This window comes from Zophobas morio, unplaced genomic scaffold (genome assembly GCF_036711695.1).
Source record: "Zophobas morio isolate AGI-343-1 ecotype UQ-CSIRO unplaced genomic scaffold, CSIRO_AGI_Zmor_V1 ptg000031l, whole genome shotgun sequence".
Lineage (NCBI taxonomy): Eukaryota > Metazoa > Arthropoda > Insecta > Coleoptera > Tenebrionidae > Zophobas > Zophobas morio.
Genome location: NW_026972136.1, coordinates 10,863,876 through 10,886,095, shown reverse-complemented (window position 1 = coordinate 10,886,095; position 22,220 = coordinate 10,863,876). Strand labels below are relative to the sequence as shown.

Here is a 22,220-nt window from a genome sequence, read left to right as displayed (position 1 = left end):
TTATATAAGTTAACAACATACATCTATTTAGTTATTATAGGTAAAATTCTAATACGGAATTTGTTCTTGAAGTAAGTCGTAAATTGTAAATAGCTATAAATTCGGAAATAATTCTTTTTAAAAGATACAAGTCAAAAATGTATTAGGCATGATTGTCAAGAAACATTCCAATTCTGTTTCAAATTTGCAAGCATTTTATGTCAAAAGCTGATTTTTGTAAACGTTCCAGTAATAAATTTCGAAGCAAAGTCCACCTAAACAGATTTTGCTTCGAAATTTTAATTTTCATATTACTTTTACAACATTTTAATTTAAAAAATTAAAAATGTATCTATTATTTGTGATTATTGATGTAGAAATATCGTTAATAAAATGTTACTGTTTAGTAAAAAATTAAATTATTTGTTTATCGAACAACAAATCTATTTGAAATTTAAATTTGTAAAATTTCGAATCTAATAATTTGAAAATATTTGTAACATCTATAACAACAGAAAAAGAGTTGCACAAATTACAGTTGCTTTTTTTTAATTTCAGATTCATCAAAATTGTTAAGTCTCTTTTTTATTTATTTCACATTATTCTTATTGTTCTGCGCCTGAAGTTGAATACGATTTCTTTCCCAACCCCAAACCTAACGCTGAAAAGCAAAACAGCAAGGAAGTACGTAAAAACGGATAACGGTACTGTATCGATTTCTGCTTGGACATGCGGCAAATCAGCACTGAATCTAAACTATGTTTCGCTTCGCCCAAGTGCGACATGCGGCAAATCTGCACCAAGCAGTAGAGGCGAAAATCCCTCGGACGCGATCTGGATATGCGGCAAACCAGTTCTAAGGTGACGAATTTTTTCGTTAAACTATTTAATCGGGGCTAAATATTTTGACGCCTGAAAATATAATAAAATCGCAATTATTGGCACTAAAGTTTCCTCGCCTGTAAAACACAACCACTGCCATATTCGTTGTTTTCAAACCAAAAAAAAAAAATTGTCTATCACAGCTTATTTACGACATTAACACGAAATTCTTCACATTCTTCAGTAGTTGGACTACAGTTTAAGTGAGGGTGTTTTACTACTCAAAAGAAGAAATTGATTTTTTTTCTGGTGACAAAAATTTTAGTTCAGTCAAAATAGGAGTTAAATCATTGTTCAAATTTATGTCAACCCACCTCGCGAGAAATGATTAACTTCCCATGCTCATTGTAAAGTATACTGTTATAAATCAACCTGATTTATTCCACCTGAAACATGAATTAACATTTATAGACCTAACTTCAATAAATTTAAGTACTCTCCTGGGGTATTGGCTAATCGACTTCGCCCTAATGTATAAAACATTGAAAGTAGAACAAAATATGGCTACTATTATATATGTAATAAAGGGGCGTGGATGCCATTATTTTATTATAATAAAACAAAATTACAAATGTACATGAAGATGACCACATAAAACTTAAAAATATAATTCTGTGTTTTGACAAACGGCAAAAATCATTTGTGGTAAAGTTAATATCACAGTTGATGACCTACATAATAATTTAATGGTGGAAATTATTTCGTTAATGTGATTTGTATGTTCGTGCATTTATCTCTATGTATGAAGATTTAATATATGCAAAAAATATCAAGCCAAAATTGACGGTCAGTGAATGATGGAGCGACTACGAATTATTGACAATTCCTCATGAAAAATAAAAAAGTATTGATATTATTGATTATGACGCATTAAATACCCTTCTCGTTTTAACATACTGAAAAAACTCCTGTAAATTTATAACACAAATGAAAAGGTAGTGTTTGTAATTTTTACACAAAAAACACATAATGTAGCTTTAAAGTTAACAAATTAATAATACTCCTAATTTTTATTCTGTTACTTGCATCACGCACCCATTTTGTTATACATCAGTGATCTATTTATTATTCATGACGAAATAACAGTAGCAACTAAACCACCATCACAACAAAATCTTATATCATCGCTATAATGTTAAAATCTTTATTCACGTATTTTATCTTCAGCGCATTTCTAAAATTCGGTCAACCTGCTGAACAAATACAGTTTTTAGAAGATCAATTTAAGAAATACATAGTTAATTACCAACGTTTCAAAAACGATTACTCCTGTAGTTATATCAACGTAAACTCCGAAGATACAAAAGACGTTTCAAATGTATTCATCAAACACAATCAGTGTCCGTCAGTAGTCGTAGGAGACAACTTCACTGCGTCTGGATATATACCAAAACTGCAAGCAACTTTTATTTTTTTGAAAACCATTCAAGACATTGTAACGCAAATTGGAAAACTTCGGAAATACAGGCTCTGGAACTCGCGAAAAGAGAACCACTTTGTGATTTGTAGGAGGGTCAACGACATCAAGTTCTTGTCAGGATTGATGCAGACTATTTGGAAGCAACGCATTCTTAATTTTGTTGTAGTGTTTGTCTGGAAACGCTTGGAAATTTTTTCTTACAATCCTTTCAAAGAAGAAGTTATTAATGTGACTTCGTACAAGCTTTGGCATCTCCATTTATTCCCCGACAAGTTGTCCAATTTGTACGGATATCAGTTAAGAGTGTCCCTCTTCAATAACTTTCCTCTTACCACCAAAGAAAATGGTGAGTGGATCGGTGAAGATTACGTTCGTTTGCAGCTAGTGACGTCCATGATAAACGCTACGTTTAGAATAATAGAATCACCGGAGAATTCGCTTTATGATGGAGCTTACGATGATATCATGAACGACGTAACAGATTTTTGCTTTATTAGTCATTATTACATGCACTATCTTTATCAAGGTGCTGAATACACTTACACTCACCAACCAGATCAAATCGTCGCTGTCGTTCCATTTCAACATCAATCTTTATTCCACAATTACACAGTTTTTTCAATATTCGACATCACTGTGTGGGTTTCGTCTATCTGCATGATAACAATTCTTGTTATTTTTACCACAATGGTAAACTTAGTGAAGAAAAAAGTCTTCCGGATTAACTGCCTGCAATATTTCTCGACCTCACTGGGTAACCCTTTAACCAATTTTGGCACACAACCATTCGCAATCAAAATCCTGTTTTTAATTTTCATCTTGAGTTGCATCATCTTTCGAACAGCTTTCCAGTGCTTTTTAATTAGTACTTTCGTAACGCCAAAACCTGAGGAAAAAATGACCACGATTGCTGAATTTCGTGAAAGCAACTTAAATATCCACACTACAGCGTTCTTAGCTAATATGATTCTGTTCAATGAACATCTCAGTGATAGAGTGTTCAACATATCTGCTCCAGAACGTATCAAAAGACTGTACTCCCTGGATACGAGTGCCTCCTACGCGATTATATTGACGTTTGCGAACAAATTTATGGAGTCTTTGAAGAGTAATTACGCAAAACCACCATTTTATATTCTGGAAGAAGCTTTGGTACCAGGTATGGACACATACTTTTTTCAAAGACATTCGCCATATCTGGAAAAAATTGACGAATGCTTGTTAAGGCTGAAGCAATACGCACTGTCTGAAAAGAGAGTTTACACTAGTTCGTACTTTAAAAGAAACTTTACAAGAAGTAGAAGTCCCGTCATCGTGCTGGGTGTAGAGCATCTCCAGAGTGTGTTTCACATACTCACAGTAGGGTTGTTGTTGAGTGTTCTTGTTTTTATCTGTGAAATTGTTGTTAAAAAAAAATTCACGTAACAAAAATAAAGTGCTGGTTGAGTGTTGTTTTACACTGGATTTTCTGTCAACTCATTTTAGTTTTTTTTTCTTTTAGTTCGGTTAAGCATTATTAATTTTCCATGTGTTTACCGGGTTTTCAATAATTTCCGTGATTGGTAAAAACATGAATCAAAGGCTCATTACGTTTTTTGTTTAGTTATCGACTTTCCTATGTTTTTAGTACCCAAGCGTAAGCTAAGGAAATATTGTAATTGTTTTATCGACGTAGATAAAACCTAGAGTAAGAAAAAATAGGACTTTCGTTTCCGTCTGTCTGTCTGTCCTCTCTCCGCTTCTGTGTTGATCTTTATTAGACAGAAGTAGTATATAAAATGTTTCTTCTAGACCAGGATGTCTGTATGTATAAAAATCAATGAAAAACAGTCCAAAAAGAACATGAAACTACCAAGAAAGAGCCCAAAATCCATAAAAAAAACCCCCATAAACCCCAAAAAGGCTTTTTACTTCTGGACTAAGGCATTTGGCACTTGGAAAAATCCTTAAAAATCACCCCTAATCAAACAAAATTACCTCAAAAGCCCTCTAAAAAAAACTCAGAAATACTTTGCTTTTAAACACCCCAAAACAGATTTTAATTTCAAGAGTCTAAATTATCATGGCTGATTTAGATTTTTAGCTAATTATGCTGATTCCAAAAATATAGCATATTGATAGTCACGGAGCAACATTTTCGAAACAATCTGTACGAAATGCGAATTTTTGAAAATATCTAAAAATTTTGATATTTCTACGGTCGATTCCGGAAAAACGTTTACAGTTATCAAAGAAACGAAGCCCGAATTGAGTTCTAGAGCTCGAAATCTACCAGAAAATGTGTTTTGTTAGGTTTCGAAAATTTCAAAAATTGGCTGAAATTTGAAGAAGGGGGGACCATTGAAAAAATTTCTCTTTTAAAAAAGTTGTCTAAAAATCGTGAAAAAATTCAGAGCCGTGGATATCGACATGCTGATTCCAAAAATATAGCATGTTGATGGTCACGGAGCAACTTTAAAAAAGTTGTCTAAAAATTGCGAAAAATTCAGGGACGTGGATGATTCCAAAAATATAGCGTGTTAATGGTCACGAAGCAACATTTTCGAAATAAGCGGTACGAAATGCTCTTTTTCAAAAATTTCTAAAAATTTCGTTATTTCAACAGTCGATTCTGGAAGAGCGGTTCTAGTTATCAAAGAAAAGAGGGCCGAATTGAGTTCTAGAGCTCAAAATCTACCAGAAAATGTATTTAGTTAAGTTTCAAAAACGTCAAAAATTGGCCGAAATTTGAAGAAGGGGGGACCATTGAAAAAATTTCACTTTTAAAAAAGTTGTCTAAAAATTATAAAAAAATTCAGGGACGTAGATCTCGACACGCTGATTCCAACAATATAGCATGTTGATGGTCAAGAAGCAACATTTTCGAAAAAATCGCTGCGAAATGCGAATTTTTTAAAATTTCAAAAATTTCGATATTTCAACGGTCGATTCTGGAAAAACAGTTGCAGGTATCAAAAAATCGAGGCCGGAATTGAGTTCTAGAGCTCGAAATTTACAAGAAAATGTATTTAATTGAGTTTCGAAAATATCAAAATTTTTGCGAAACTTGAAGAATTTCGATTTTAAAAAAGTTGTCCAAAAATTATGAAAAAATTCAGGGACGTAGATATCGACACGCTGATTCCAAAAATATAGCATGTTGATGGTCACGAAGCAACATTTTCGAAAGAAACTAAGTATTAATCAATGAAAAGAAATTCTTATCCAAAACTTATTGCGTTTACACATTTTTCATTTCTGAACCAAAAGAAACTACTTTGAAAATGCGTAAAATGCAAACAGTTGTTGGTTAATTCGCAGTTTCGTTGTATCATATCGTATATTGTACGCAAAAAACATTACTACTTAATTATGACCCGAGCTGACCTGATCTGACCTGACCTGATCTGACTTAACCTGAGCTGACCTGACCTAACCTCCTCTATATTGTCCCAAGTAAGCAAATTAATAATAATTTCTATTTTTATCTAACCCGAGCTATTTTGGGGCTGTCTTGTCGGGAGGAATTTTTTGCTAAACTATTTAATCGGGGATGAATATTTTGACGCCTGAAAATATTAAAAAATCGCAATTATTGGCACTAAAGTTTTCTCACCTGTAAAACACAACCACTGCCATATTCGTTGTTTTCAAACCAAACAAAAATCTAGCGGTACGAAATGCCACTTTTTGAACATTTCTAAAAATTTCGTTATTTCAACAGTCGATTCTGGAAGAACGGTTCTAGTTATCAAAGAAACGAGGCCCGAAGTGAGTTCTAGAGCTCGAAATCTACAACAAAATGTATTTAGTTAAGTTTCGAAAATGTCAAAGTTTGGCCGAAATTTGAAGAAGGGGGGACCATTGAAAAAATTTCACTTTTAAAAAAGTTGTCTAAAAATTGCGAAAAAATTCAGGGACGTGGATATCGACATGCTGATTCCAAAAATATAGCGTGGTGATGGTAACGGAGCAATATTTTCGGAAAATTGGGTGTGAAATTCGAATTTTTCGAAATTTTTAAAAATTGCGATATTTCAATGGACGATTCTGGAAAAACAGTCTAAGTTATCGAAGAAATGAAGGAATAAGTGACTTCTGTGGTCCAAAATCTACAAGAAAATGTATTTGGTTAAATTTCGAAAATCGTCGAGAATCGGTCGATACCTAATACGAATACCTACATAATGGAAAATTTCATTTTTGAAAAAGTCATCTAAAAATTCTGAAAAAATTCAGGAATATAGATTCCGACGTGCTGATTCCAAAAAGATAGCGTGTTTATGGTCATGGCGTAATATTTTTTTCAAATGTGTCTATTAAGTATCCATGGTTACTTGAGAATACTTTATTTCTGTTTAAAGTATATGAAGTTCTTATTCAATTCCCATTCTGATTTTTGAAAATTCGCTGATCCGAACACACCTTTTCCCAATTAATTCGGATTATCGAGGTTCTACTGTATTATTATTCTTATATGATCGTAATTAAATAAAGACGTGGGTATTCTCACATTTTCTAGAAAATGAGGATCTTAATTTGATCAATAAAAAATTGGTCGAAGGCTATAAGTATAATCCCACAAATCCAGCTCTTTAAAAAAATATATAAAACTTGATTTTACGATTGTCGTTACGTCATAACCGCTGTAAAGTAAAAAGCAACGACATAAATAACACCCCCGCAGCTCCAGCACCGTACGGACAATGTAAAATATATTTAAAGCACAGAACTAAAGGCATAAAATATCCTTCAGCACTAGGTACAGTTTTTTTTCTGGAGCCAACTGTAATAGCAATCTGAAGCTCAAGTGTTTATTTATGGTTCTGCATCGAGAGAATGTCACGTAGAAATTAGTTCGATTTGAATGAGTTTGTCTTCTCAAAACAGAGGACTAGAATTATTAATTAAACGACTGACATCACATCACTATAAACCACAATTGAACAATGCGTTTAAATGCAAAATGGTGAACCCCAAAGTTGGAAAAGCGCCCTTAAATCAATCACAAGATATGGAGAACACAAATATTGTTTATTCCTCCATTTTGGTACATACAAAAACACATATTCAATGCGATCAAAATCACAAAAAGCTGGTCTCCGAAACGCTACACTTTGAAGCTGCGCCATCGAGAATAAATCTTCAAATTCAAGCCGCAAAAATATTATTAAACCTGCAAGAAAATAATTAGATCTGAAACAACCTATTAAACCTCGTCCAGAAGGACATGAATTTGACTAATGGAGGTTTCAAGGTCCTTTCTTTAAAATGGGATCTACGTTTAAGATGTTCTGTTGAAGAAATAAAACCCATTAAAGTGATTTATTTATTTAATAAAGCGATAAAAAAATGACTTTTGAATGCGACTTTTTTATTGAAATTTAGGGAAAATGGGCAAGAACTTCAGCTGTTCCAAGCTTTGCATGAATGTTCGCAATATTTATTATACTATTAAAAATGGGGAAAAATGTCCAGCAATTTTTTCACTTTTTCTATTGTGCTCCATCTTTTGCATTTATGAAACGACTTAAATTTCTAATAAGAAACTGTTTCATTATTACTATTTCTTCGTAATATACAAAAAATATTATTCATAATATAAATAACTGATTAATATCATTCCAAATAGTTAGTACAAATGAAGGCACTAACACTAAGGCATCATAATCTACTACTGTCTACTGTTTAGCAAGATCTTGGTACAAAGATTCCATAGTCCAAACTTCAGTACACCTCTGTACTTCCTTCTCAGGATAAAGCCTGCTAGTTAAAATTGATAAGTCAATATCCCCTATATTTCCAAAGTTCGGTTGTCCGGTTTCAAATTGAGAATCTAGCTCTTTATAGGTTGACTCTTTCACAGTCATGCTACAACCAATCAATATGAATCCCGCTAACCTATTTACAACAAATACTTTGGAACTTTAACATCTGGTAAATTCAGAGGATCATCTGGCATATCATCAATATCAGGTATCACTGGAATGTCATCGTCAGACTCATGTCCTTTTTCATTTTGGAAACGTTCCCTAAATTATTAAAACACATTTAATTACACACAAATAATCTCAGACTTACTGTTCCATGATATTCGGCCCCTTTGTCCTACAACATTATAATCAAAACGCAACAAAGTAACTGATAATAAAACACTACTTGCTAGATTTTGTGCCCTCAACAGCCCACCCGCCAGTTTTCCTAGTTCTTATTGGAACATCAGGAGTATTGTTTGACCCTGAACCGTCCAAAACTTCCTCTGGAGTTCCTGGTGTATTACTGGCCCGTCTACCGTGTTTGGTGGCAGACTAAAATAATGAACACGTTACTAAAAAACTAAAAAAATTAGTCGCATACCTTTTTATTTGGTAACAAATCTACATCTTCGTCCCAGTTCATTATACCTTTGTTTGTATTTAAAAAAATCAATTAAACGGTGGCTATTTGAGGTTGGAATAAACAACACAGATGACGTTTCGTTGTCATCTGCGCATGTGCCACAAGATGCGCGATAATTTTAAATTTAAACAATAAATTTAGTACAGGGTATTATTGTTTTTTGTACCACCCATAATGGCTTTTATCTATTACTACAAACTGTTTAATAAATTGCTTAATACATGTTTCGTGTCTACTTGCAAACTTTTATTTTATCTATCCATTTTTGTAGCTGAATATCTTAATTGAGACTAATAGTCTGTTGTTAATGCACCTAATGGATTTTCTTCACGTATAAAAAACACATTACTTAAGTAATCAAGCAAAATAATGCATTTTGTTGACAACATATTACAAAAATTGTTATTAATGTAACACATCACTCATGTTAAAATGCTGCCGTGGTTAATTTTTATTGCTCCAATTCAAAGTATCTTTATTCCAACATTTGGAGAACAATACAAAATTAATATCCCCAAAGATTCTTTGATTGAGAAAGAACTCAAAAATTTTTTTACTGAATGTTCGAAAAATCGTTATTTGGAGACTAAATTAACAGTAATCTTATCCTCTACAAATTATGTCGTTTACAATGTAGTACAATGGTACCTACAGAATGAACAATATGAACATCTACTTATTGGCAACTGTAGCAATGAAACAGGAATTTCTTTTACTTCTGAAGAACAATCTGAATTATTAATTTTACCGAACATAATTGTTTTCGTCAAAGTCGAACTTTTAATAGACTTTTTGGAAGAAATCAAATCGTGCCCTTTATGGTCCCCAAATTCGAATATTTTTTTCATAATACCAAATTTAGTTAACAATAAATTAGTTATAGAAGAAATTTTAGAAATTATATGGTTGAAAAAAATTTTAAACTTCGTTGTAGTCTACGTTGATACTGAAATAAACGTCTTTACTTATAACGGATTCAAAGAAGAAAAAGTTATTCGTTATAGAAATTTTTCCGAAGATCTATTTCCGAATAAATTACTGGACATTAATGGGCATGTTTTAAAAGTGGGGATGTTTTTGGATGTTCCTAGAAATATAAAAAACTCTCGTGGACAATGGCACGGTCCCGACTACCACGTACTTGAGACGGTAATTTTTATGATGAATGCAACTCTAGAAATTGTCGAGGTACCTCCAGAACAGCATTATTTTGCTCTGTTTGATTATGTAGCAAACGAAACCATCGATTTTAGTTTTATTCCTTACTACCAGATAGACGATGCACATGAAGTTGATTTTTCCTACCCTAGGAAGTTGGAAAATATGGTTGTTTTGGTACCAAAAGCGACACTAATTCCTAGACGAAACTATCTGTTTTTGGTGCTAGATTATAAAATTTCACTGGCCACACTGGCATTCCTAATTATTATAACTTATGTTCTCAAAAAAACTACTTTTTCAAAGAATAAGAATCCAACATTTGGCTACTGGATGCTTATCTCCTGGAAATGTTTCATAGGGAATGGAGGCACCACAAACTTTCAAACTAGACATGTTTCAGTAAAAATTATTTTAACTTCATGGATGTTACTGTCTATAATTATAGGAGCATCGTTTCAATGCTCATTCACAAGCACTCTTACCAAGCCCAAATACCACAAGGACATTAATACTCTGGAAGCTTTGAGGGCCAGCAGAATCAGGATTCTTTGCGCGGATTATTTTCGTGATTATTTTTTAAAAACCGAAAGCCATGAGCTGCAAAAACAACTAGTGTTTGTAGATCCTGAGGTAATTGTGCAAATCAGAAATGGATGGTCAGCGGGAAAAGTTGCCTTCATTGAAACCTATGGTCGGGCCGTAGTTTTGCAAAAATTCTACGGGTACCACATCGTTAAAGAACCCATAGCGACTGGATACACCGTTTATTTTTTCCAAAAGGGTTCTCCGTTTAATGAGGAAATCCACAGGTGTGTTTTAATTGACCAAGAAACAGGACTGTCAAAAAGAAAAAACCAGATCAGAAGACATCTCAGAAAAAAGTTCGTCAAACAAATAACTACAGATCATTCTTATTTGACGTTTCATCACCTGCAAGGGATATTTTTGGTACTGTTAATATTTTATCCGATTAGTATAATCGTGTTTGTGTGTGAAATATTCGACAATGGTAGTAAAAAAACGAGAAAATTCAAAAAATACACAGGTGTTTGATTTTCCCGCTCTGTCGTTGCACATTATTACCTCACAGGCCAGCCAACCTGAACTTAGTTACGTGACAAAAATGACATTGACAGATTTCATTAATGTGACGTTTCAGTAAAAGCTGATTAATTTACGGTGTGTTATCTAAATTAAATGAAAAGATTTAAACACTGATAAGGATTAAAAAAGTACAAAATGGTGAGCAAGTCACTGTGACAATAAACGTAGCAATTTTGCTTAGTGAAACTTTCACTTGCACTCAGGAGCATTGAACTGTAAATAGTGAAAGAATTGTTACACTTTTTTTGCAACGTGCACGAAATTAGTGATTGTCAGTACCTTTTTAGGTGTACAAATGAATAATGGAAAAATATCCCTTGAAAAAGGCCGGCACGGCAGTACCCCAGCATTCACCAAGCTATCAATCTGTTGATAAGAAGGTAATTATAATTTTTCGAGTATAGGGATTCACAAAGGTTTGGCGATGGTTATTAGTTGTGTGTTCGAGTAATCAGACAAGGGGAATATTTTATGATAGTAAAACCGTTATATTTTATTACTTGGGATTTTCAAGAGTCAACAATGAACAATCACTTTGAATTCTTGGAAGTGGAACAACCACAAACTGTCATTGACAAACTTTTTATGGATTTAAAATTGTCTACAAAATGGTGTGTTACAGTTATATTATTATTGTGTGTTGTGTGTGTTGATAAAATGATATTGTTGTTTGGAATTGAACTCGGAATAGTAGCAACTATGTTTAGCACTAGAGGGTGATTTAGTGATAAAACAAGGCAGAGAAGAGGTACAAAATCTGAAGTCATTGGCAAAATAAAATATTCAAAGCGTAGTAATTCAATATGACGCAAATTGAACTTCCTACATTATCAAGAAAATTTTATTGACTTGGTAAAATCCATTTTCAATATTAAATTGGTATTTATAATACATATAATAGGAAATTGCTTAATTGTGGCTGTTATCAAGTATGTGAAATGGCCACCGCCCAAGTTAAATTTTGTGAGAGATAAATTACACGCCGAACATCTCATTTTTTATGACTGGCTAGTTGTACATTATATAACAGAGGAGATTTTTTTGCTACCTAAATTTAAATATGCCTAATGAAAATTATTATTGTTGGATCTAGATTTTTAATAATTAATTATTTGTAGTTTATGTTGTATTTCCAGCACTACCATCACATATCTTGCGATTTATTAATTAATAATTGACTTGGTTGACCTGAAATTTGAAGAACGGACAATTTAAAGCAATTATTGTAGCCAGAAGTGTTCAAATCAAAATGTAACATGAGAACTTGGCATTGTGACCTTATCTCTTTCTGTATGTATTTATCGTTGTTATAATCAATTCCAAAATAAAACATCATCTGTTGGATTTAGTTAAAAAACCCCGATTGCATAGTTTAGTTATTATAAGATTGGCACTACAATGACTTTAGAAAGAAACATAACCTTAATTTATTTCACACTAGAATAAATTACTAAAACTGATGTTGTTACCAATCGTATTTTTGAAGAAATTGCGGTGTTGGTGGATTTTTATGAAACGACAATCTTGTATGAATAGAAATTGATGGAAATTACACAATAGATACAGAAAAAAATCAATTCGCTTTTATTTAAGGAAGTGTGACAACTTATTTTTGTAGGTAACGTTGTAAATTACCAGAAAACAATAGTAATTTATTTGAGTACACGTAACACACAGGAAAAATATCTATTTAAATTTTATAAACTAAACACATTAAAACAAAATGCGTCAAACTAACGTACAAACAACACGTTAGGCATACTTCCAACGATAAAAATGTATGCGCAATGGCGATAATTTTTTTAGGTTTGCGGGTGTGCGGAACGTGTTGTGGTTGTGTAGTGGTTATAAATTGAACGTTTGGCGTGATTGCATTCAATATTTTCTGGCGACAATAAATTGATTCTGTTCAGATGTAATAAAAAAAAAACGTGTTCATGTAAGTTTTTGAAATAAAATGTCAATTTTAATGAGTGAAGCCTTGAAATAAATACACCTATGCGCAGTGGCAGTAAACACGCGAACTGGTTAATTAGTTTCTCATTGTTCTTTTTTTTTCGAACTATAATGTTATATGTACCTTATAATTTAATAGATAAATAACTGGCACGTGACAAACATGCACGTTTTTTCAGTCACTGCTAAACTGTAAATATGTACGTTATGTGTTTCTGTTTAAATTTACAAGTTACAACAAACTTACAATTTTGGAAATTTTTAACGGTGTAGCTTTTTTTTTATTGTTGTTTTTGTTATTAATGTTTCTGAACGTAATTTTTATTTCTTTGATATTTAGGTTTGTTTTGACCTTGTCATTTAACTGGGTTCTTACCCGTTGGACGATAATAATAGCTTAATAAGTAAAGATGAAAGGGTTGGCATACCACTTTTTACTTCCGCTCTATTTGTAATGTAATTTATCCTATACGTTTATAAATAAATGTGTACTGTACATTAATAATTTTCAAAGGTTTGAAGTAATGACAGTTAGTTCATGGTAAAGTGAACACCTTAAAAATGATAAGAAAATGGTTTTAAAATGCCACATTTTCCAAAAAGATTGTACTTGATTAACTTATTTTAGTGTTTTCTTATTATTTTTTAATCGATCTTCCTCCTAAAAATCTCTGACTAATTCTACATTATTATATTTTTGTATTTTATGTCTAAGGATTTTGCTGTATTATATCGTCCAGATAAATCGAATTGTTCTGTTCCATACATAGGGTTATTTCACATGTTTTTTCATCGTAGCGGCTTAAACAAAAGCGGAAGGCGACAAATAGATAGACTGAAACTTTTTTAAGCCACCTACAATGTAAGAAACATTTATAATAACTCTGTATTTTAAGAATATAACAAACAATTTGGTACAAAAATAAATTAATTCCATTTGAATTAAGTTATCTTTAAAGTTTATTTAGTCTCATAAACACAATACATAAACGGAAAGAATTCGCCCTTTTTGAACATTCGGTACATATTTTCATATTTATAAAAAAATATTGTTCTTTTGAAGCATTCGAACAACAATTGAATGTTTCGTTCGTTTTATATTGATATGATTAGCTATATAAGTATATGTTTTAATATTCTAACACAACAACATTTAAAATTTCATTTCATTTTTATTGTTCCCATTTTTTTCAGTTCTCGCCCTTCTCGTCGTTCGCGTTTCTCGTTTCCCACATTTCTCATTTCTCAAGTTTTTCATTTCTTATTTGTCACATTTCTTACTTCTTTTCTTTATTCATATTTCTCATTCTCGCACTCCTCATTTCTTACAGTTCACAATTCTCTCGTTTCCCATTTCTTACGGTTACCACTTCTCACGTTTCCTGTTTTTCAAGTTTTTATTACATATTATAATTGTTTTTTTTTTTTGACCGTTAATAAACATCATCAAGTTTACCATTTCTCAGTATTCCCATTTCTCACGTTTTTTCATATTTTTTCATTTGTAACCTTTCTCATTTCAAACGTTTCCCATTTCTCATTTATTTTTATTTCACATTTCTCATTTTTCAGGTTTTCCATTTTCACGTTTCCAATTTCTCATTTTTCTTGTTTTCCATTTCTCGCCTTTCTTCATATCTTTTTATTCTCACGTTTCTCATTTCTTACATCTAATTTCCGATTTATCACGTTTCCCGTTTCTCACGTTTTCCACCTCTTACGTTTCCTGTCTTTTACGTTTCACATTTCTCACGTTTTTTCATATCTCTTCATTTGTCACGTTTCACATTTTCAACATTTCTTATTTATTCAATTTTCGATCCCTATTTCTCACATTCCCCATTTCTCACGGTTCCTATTTCTCTGATTTCTCATCTCTCACGTTTACTCATATCTTCTCGTTTATCACGTTTTTGTTACTAACATTCCGCATTTCTCATTTATTTTTATTTCATATTTCTGACACTACATTTCTGAGATTTCCAAGTTCTCACGTTTCCTATTTGTCACATTTCTGATTTTCCATTTGTTACATATCTGAGATCCCATTTCTCATTTCCCTCATATCTGATTTCTCATTTCTCACATATGTATCTGATTTCTCATTTCTCACGTTTTCTCATATCTTCTCGTTTATCACGTTTTTATTTCTAACATTTCGCATTTCTCATTTATTTTCATTTCATATTTTTGACACTTCACATTTCTGATATTTCCAAGTTTTGACGTTTCCCATTTCTCACATTTCTGATTTACCATTTCTTATGTATTTCGTTTCTCAGGTTTCCCATTTCCCACTTTTTCCATTTTTCATCTTTTCCATTTGCACATTTCTGATTTACCATTTCTCAGATATTTGAGATCCCATTTCTCATTTCCCACATTTCTATTTTCCCATTTCTTACGTTTTCCGTTTCTCACATTTCTCATTTCTCACGTTTTACATTCCTCACATTTTTCATTTCTCATGTTTCCCATTTCTCTCATTCTCATTTACTTATTCTCAGTTCTATTTCTTACATTTCCTGTTTTTCCCGTTTCCTATTTCTTACTGTTTCCATTTTTCATCTTTTACATTTTCACATTTCTGATTTCCCATTTCTCGCATATCTGAGATCCCATTTCTCACATTTCTGATTTCTCATTTCCACGTTTCCCATTTCTCCCATTTCTCATTTGTCACGTTTACTATTTCTGACATTTCACTTTTCTGAGATTTCCAAGTTCTCACGTTTCCCATTTCCCACGTTTTCCATTTCTTACATTTCCTGTTACTTCCGTTTCTCATTTCCTACTGTTTACATTTTTCATATCTTCCAGTTTCATATCTCTGATTTCCCATTTCTCGCATATCTGAGATCCCATTTCTCACATTTCTGATTTCTCATTTCTCACATTTCTGACTTCCCATTTCTCACATATTTGAGATCCCATTTCTCATTTGTCACACGTTCCCATTTCTAACATTTCTAATTTCTGGATTCTCACATATGTATCTGATTTCTAATTTCTCACATATCTGATTTCCAATTTCTCATGTTTTAATAATAATAATAATAATAATTTTTATTGAACCAATTTTAAATAAATTAATTAAAAAAGCATTGGTACAAAAGGTTCGGATACAGCAAAAACTGATATTAATCAAAAAAATTTTACATTGCTCACATATCTAATTTCTCATTTCTCACATTTTTCATTTCTCACGTTTTCTCATTTTATCTTCTCGTTTATCACGTTTTTATTTTTATATTTATATTTTTGACATTTCACATTTCTGAAATTTCCAAGTTCTCACTTTTCCCATTTATTACATTTCTGATTTCCCATTTCTTATGTTTCTCATTTCTCAGGTTTCCCATTTCCCACCTTCCCCATTTCTCACGTTTCCTATTTCGTCCGTTTCTCATTTCCTACTTTTTCCATTTTTCATCTTTTTCATTTTCACATATCTGATATCCCATTTCTCACGTTTCCCATTTCCTACTGTTTCCATATTTTATCTTTTTCATTATTACTTTTCTGATTTCCCATTTTTCGCATATCTGAGATCCCATTTCTCACATTTCTGGTTTCTCATTTCTCACGTTTTCCATTTCTCACAAACACGAATGGATTTTTTTACCTAATTTTATTTATTATTTTCATTGCAGTAGGTGTAACACAAAACACTCATTTATTTATGTAACAGGAGCAGACATGTCGTCAACATTAGGAAATCAATTCCTTAAATTTTTATAAAATTCGAAAATTTTAGTTTTATTGGTATTTATCTCGGTTCAAATTTAGAAAAAAAAAGATTAATAAAAATTGTACATGGACTTACATATGGCTCCGGATTTACGAAGTTGTGTGGTCTTTAACATTGCAAGAAAGCTATCTTTTTAAGTTTATGCTTAATTTATTAAAAGTGTATTTATCTTAAATATTAAGTACATTTTCTCACCATATCTGAAAGAAATCATAACAGTGCCATTAAAAATTACGTAACAAGTAACCCTCAATTTGTCGAAATTAATTTCTGTATGTATTTGTAGGAACATAATGTAGACATCGACAGTGGCGTAACCTTCGTGATAGTCTTATAATCATAAATTTGAATGAGGGAATCATTGCGGTTAAATTACCATAGAAACGATGTTTTCTCAAATTTATTTTTATTTTTCTTAAGAATCGTCGATGTATCCCTTCACCATCTCTCAACAGTTTCCAATCTCCACGTCGCTTAAAAACGATACAATTTTTTTTCTGAAGTAGTATGGTGGGTGTAGGGAATTATCTCGCAGCTCCCGATCTCCGCTACTAATTTCGTAATCTTGCTCATCCTGTTCGGACTCGGAATGGTTAGTGCACTTTCCACTTTTGACTATCTTAAACATTAAAAATTCTTCAACGGGAGTTTCACAGATATTTTCGGTAGTTAGGTTTTATGCGTTTTTTTTTTTATTATTAAAAAATAGTCCAGCGAGATTATTCTCTGAACTCTCAAATTGGTCAGTGGTACTGTATTAAAAAATTACGCATTTGACTTGAATTACAATATGAAATATAATGGCCAAAGAAAAAATGATACGAGTACCAACAAAAAAAATGGACATATTTTATTGTGCTAAGGAAACGTAGATAAGTCTCTAGTTAAGACGTTACAGAATCTTTTCTTACTTTTTCCGTAAGTGGTATTGCTGTGATTTGACAGTTATGTGTGAATATAACTGTCGTTGTTACCAACGTCATTATTTTAAAAATAAATTTCATGACCTACTTGCGGACTTTTTATCATCATATGGCATTATCTGTGAAGTAGACATTTTTAAGACTGCGTCGTTATTTTGTCTTAAGTTAAGTCAATGTCAACATTCAGTACCTGCATGTCTCGCAGCCAACTCTAATTCGTCACAGTTTCGATCGCACGGTTGTTTTAAGCAACAATTAATTTAGTAGATTAAATTTACGACCCTTCCAAAATTGACGTACAATTAGCGGAAAACATCTTTTAATGAGGTTAGTGTAATAACTCAGTGGATGCGACATTGAGGCCGTAATCAATAATAATTTGAACGAAGTTTGCAAATTGAATTGCCGACCTTGAACGCGCTATTTTCAGATATTAATGAAAACACGACAGCCCCTGGAGAGTTATATATTCTCCGCAGACCCCCTAATGACTAAACCCACTTCCATTAATCTAAACCCTCCGAACAAATTTTCAAAATTTCCACCACCACCAACAGGACATGCACGTGTTGCTAACGCACCAATAACAATTTCAGTTGCGTCCTTCTTTATTGATAAAACTTGGTTCGATAACTCGAAGTTCGTAAATAACAGTCCCGATCAACATTTAAACAATTCATGGTGTAATTTCCTCCCGCATGCGTTATTCACGTGAAGGTTTCCCAAGCTGGTGGCATTTCTTATTAACGCACAGGTGTGTTTTCCCAAAACCGACCTTCATAGTAATCTCGGTAGTAAGAACCACCATATGCGACAGAAGCAAAACAAGAGGCGGACTCGTCCATTCATGAGCCCCAATGCAGAATGACCTGATAACGTATCGATCTGGAGGCCGCGCATGCTGTTACATACAAGTTGACAGAGCAATTGTGATGCGTTAGAGTTGTGTTGTTGATTGTCGCGCCTCTTCAACCCTGTGTTTGACTTTGGTCTTTTTTCCATGTAGTACACGAACGGCAACAGAGCCACTTTCGTCGCAACGCCGGATGAAGATATGATTGACATCACAACTTCAGGAGGCGGAGAGAGGACGACGAGATTGGGCGAAGATGAGGATGGCACGTCACATTGTGAGTATTTGTTGTAAACAACACGGTAGTGTGGAACGTCAACTTGATGTTGACGCTGGGTGTTGGGGCTCAATGAGATGCCGGAAAGGGAGAAGCGATAATGCGATTGGGGATTCAATTTTGTTTGGGTTGGATAATGTGGGTTTCACTCGGACGTAGTAACATATGGGTGCTGTAATGAATTGATTTTTGTTGTGATTGTAGGCTAATGTGGACACATGCGTATCGTTGTTTCATTGGAAACGAGCATTTCGAAATTAATCGCGATATTAATTATAGTTTGACAATCGTTCCGAAATTGGTGTCTTTGTTTTTTGACTTGCACCTTTCTTTTTATTAGTTTAATACATATTTTGGTTTCTTGGTCGATATCAAAAAATTTCTCGTTAGAATGTGCCGTGGAAAAATCTTGTCTCTTTGATTGATGTTATTATCGTTTTTTGGATAGCCCTATCAATACTACAAGCGTGGACCCGACCATAAAAAACTCTTTAACTTGCCTAGCAACACACTTGACGACAAAATTTTATCACTGTTTTTTTCCCACCAACAAACTTTTGACGTTTATCCAATTCCATATTTTCCTCCAATTTTGTGATGACGTCCCCTCGAAATTTTTCATAGAAAACAGGATTTAAATTTTACATTTATAAGCGGAGCTCCTACAAGGTTATTTATTAGTCAGCTTATTGCGTACAGTGTTCAAGTTGCCAGTGCTTGTTGCACCGAGCACTGGCAACTGGCACACTGTTACTGCTATATCGATATTTTTCAAGAACGGTGCACCCCATTTTTTCAAAAATGTCACCCAAAATAATATTCAAAATCAATCAAATTTCATTTTCTTTTAATTTTTGACGCTGATGTTCGTTATCTGAACGTGCCAATTTGAACGTATGAAAGTAAACAAAGCGGGATTTGTTATTGTGAAATAACCTTCAACCAATTTTTGATAGGTAGAAGATACAAAATTAGAATGAAGCAACTCATTTTAGTGATCAAGTCAAAAACGGCTGCTCTAACTGTCTCAAAATTCTGGGACTACCATACTGTTATTGGTAGTTGAAACTAATGTGTATCTTCTCACCACAAAATCTATGGATGTCATGACAAAATTTTATTAAGAGTGTCTGAAGCATGCAACATAGCATGTTTTATGTGGTTTAATAATCCAAGCGTACCTTTATTTTGATATCAGATGCAGGTCAGATTTTGTAATTTATCTAGGAAATTAGACTTTTAACTTTTCGAACTTTATGTTTTCTGAACGTTTCGTGGCCCCTAGAATACGAAAAAGTGGATATCCTATTTTTTCGCCTGTCTGTCTGCCTGACTGTGTTGATTTTGATTATACAGATCATTTCCGCAATTAGTGGACCGATTGTTGTCAAATTTTGTATGCATTGTTACAAAGTTTTTCAAAAATAAAACAGTGGAGACCCCAAGATTGTTTCAAATTCTTTCAAAAACAAGAGAACACGGGTCACCGATATTGCTTCAATTTTTTCCAAAAACAAGACAGGACGCCCCGAGATTGTTTCAAATTATTTCAAAAACATGACACCACAGGCCTCCAAAGTTATTAAAAAATTTTTCAAAAACAGGACACAAAGGGTTATTGAGATTGTTTCAAATTTTTCCAGAAAGGAGACACAAGGGGTCCCCGCGATTATTTCAGATTTTTTCAAAAGTAAGACAGAAAGGGGCACAGAGATTGTTTCAAAATTTTCTAAAATTAAGACAGAAGGGGACCCCGAGATTGTTTAAAACTCTTTCAGAAACATGACATCATAGGCCCCCAAGATTCATTCAAATTTTTACAATAACAAGGCAGACGGAGCTCCCGAGTTTGTTTAAATTTTTTCCAAAAACAAGACATATAGGGCCCTCGAAGTTGTTTTAAATTCTGTAAAAATAAAGACCCCGAGGACCTACATGATTTTTTCAAATTTTTCCAAAAACAAAACAGAAGGCGCCCCCGAGATTGCTTCAATTTTTTCAAAAACAAGATAGAAGAGGCTCCCAGATTGGTTCAAATTTTTCTAAAAGGAAGACAGACGGGTCTCTCGAGGTGGTTTAAAAATTTTCCAAAAATCAGGGTGAAGGAGACCCACAGATTCTTTAAAACTCTTTCAGAAACATGATATCACAGACCCCCAAGATTGTTTCAAATTTTTCCAATAACAAGGCAGAGAAGGCCCTCAAGATTGTTAAAAATGTTTCCAAAAACAGAATGGCAGGGGACCTCAACGTTTAAAATTTTTCCAAAAACAAGACGTATAAAGCCGTTCAAGTTGTTTCAAATTCGCTCAAAAAAAGACCTCGGGGACCCCCATGATTGTTTCAAATTTTTCCAATAACAAGGCAAACAAGGCCCTCAAGATTGTTGAAAATGTTTCCAAAAACAGGATGCCAGAGGACCCTAACGTTTCAAAATTTTCCAAAAACAAAATGTATAGGGCCTTCCAAGTTGTTTTAAATTCTCTCAAAAAAGACCCCGAGGACCCCCATGATTGTTCCAAAAACATGACAGAAGGGGCCGCCGAGATTGCTTGAAATTTTTCCAAAAAACAGGACAGAAGGGGTCTGCGAGATTGCTTAAATTTTTTTCAAAAACGAGAGAAGGGATCCCCGAGATTTCTTCAAATTTCTCCAAAAAAGGGCCCCGAGATTGTATCAACTTTTTCAAAAACAAGACAGAGGGATCCCCGAGTTTGTTTCAAATTTTTACAAAAATAAAACAGAAAGAGCCCTCGAGATTGTTTCAAATTTTTCCAAAAAGAAGGCAGAGGGGGCTCCCGGGGTGGTTTCAAAATTTTCCAAAAATAAGACAAGGGGCCCCCACATTGTTTAACACTCGTTCAGAAACACGACATCACAGGCTCCAAAGATTGTTTAAATTTTTTCCAAAAATAAGACAGAAAGGGTCCTGAGATTGTTTCAAATTTTTTGAAAATCGAAAATATCAAAAATTAACTATGTAGTTACAAAGCCTAAATGAGAATATGTAAAAATGTACGGGGTATTTCATTAAAAAAACTAAGCGTTGAGGTACGCTTTAGAAAACAATACTCTGTATACATAGTTAAAAATAATTTTAGTGTATAGTCATTAAAAAACTGTACACTATTGGTCTTGCCTTTTTTTCTCTCTATAATAATAGTTAATGGGATATCGAAAACCACACGCTTAGAGAATCACCTGTATATCTACACACTTGTCCTTATCAAAAGACTGATGACATAATTTCAGGAAATTATTTAATAATAATTTAAGTTCGTTTTCGGAATTTTGGGATAATGTATAAATCAAACCAAAAAATCAGAAGAAGAATGTTACGATTTTTCACTCTTAATGATTCTAATACAATTGTAAAAAAAGTATCTAATACTTGCTAAGGTAAGACTGATTTTGGCCAGTGATATACCCTCTAAGAAATAAACGATGGGTGAATGACGCTAGTACTTGCTAAGATAAGACTGATTTTGGAAAATGATGCACCTTCCATGAAAAATTAGGGCGGGTGGGCGGGGCTA

At 33.1% G+C, this 22,220-nt stretch overlaps 2 protein-coding genes across 6 annotated transcripts in view; one reads left to right on the top strand and one right to left on the bottom strand.

The window, feature by feature from the left end:
- Positions 1-7,575: 7,575 nt before the first annotated feature.
- Positions 7,576-8,735, bottom strand: LOC135139310 (intraflagellar transport protein 43 homolog). Its single transcript, XM_064069504.1, has 5 exons — positions 8,618-8,735; positions 8,420-8,568; positions 8,342-8,368; positions 8,179-8,292; positions 7,576-8,131 (listed from the first exon to the last, which is right to left on the bottom strand). The coding sequence occupies exons 1-5, from the start codon at positions 8,657-8,659 to the stop codon at positions 7,942-7,944; spliced, it is 522 nt and encodes a 173-aa protein (XP_063925574.1). The 5' UTR covers positions 8,660-8,735; the 3' UTR covers positions 7,576-7,941.
- A 2,219-nt stretch (positions 8,736-10,954) lies between these two features.
- LOC135139209 (H(+)/Cl(-) exchange transporter 5) overlaps positions 10,955-22,220 on the top strand; it is a 36,584-nt gene continuing 25,318 nt past the window's right edge. The window contains exons 1-3 of one of the 5 annotated variants that reach the window (XM_064069345.1): positions 10,955-11,062; positions 11,212-11,304; positions 18,561-18,684. In XM_064069345.1, coding sequence (XP_063925415.1) covers positions 11,227-11,304; positions 18,561-18,684 — 202 coding nt within the window. In that variant the 5' untranslated portion in view covers positions 10,955-11,062; positions 11,212-11,226. Of the gene's footprint in view, positions 11,305-11,578; positions 11,673-18,205; positions 18,309-18,560; positions 18,685-22,220 lie in introns of those variants that run through there. The other 4 variants (XM_064069346.1, XM_064069344.1, XM_064069349.1 and 1 more) reach the window with 4 other exon arrangements.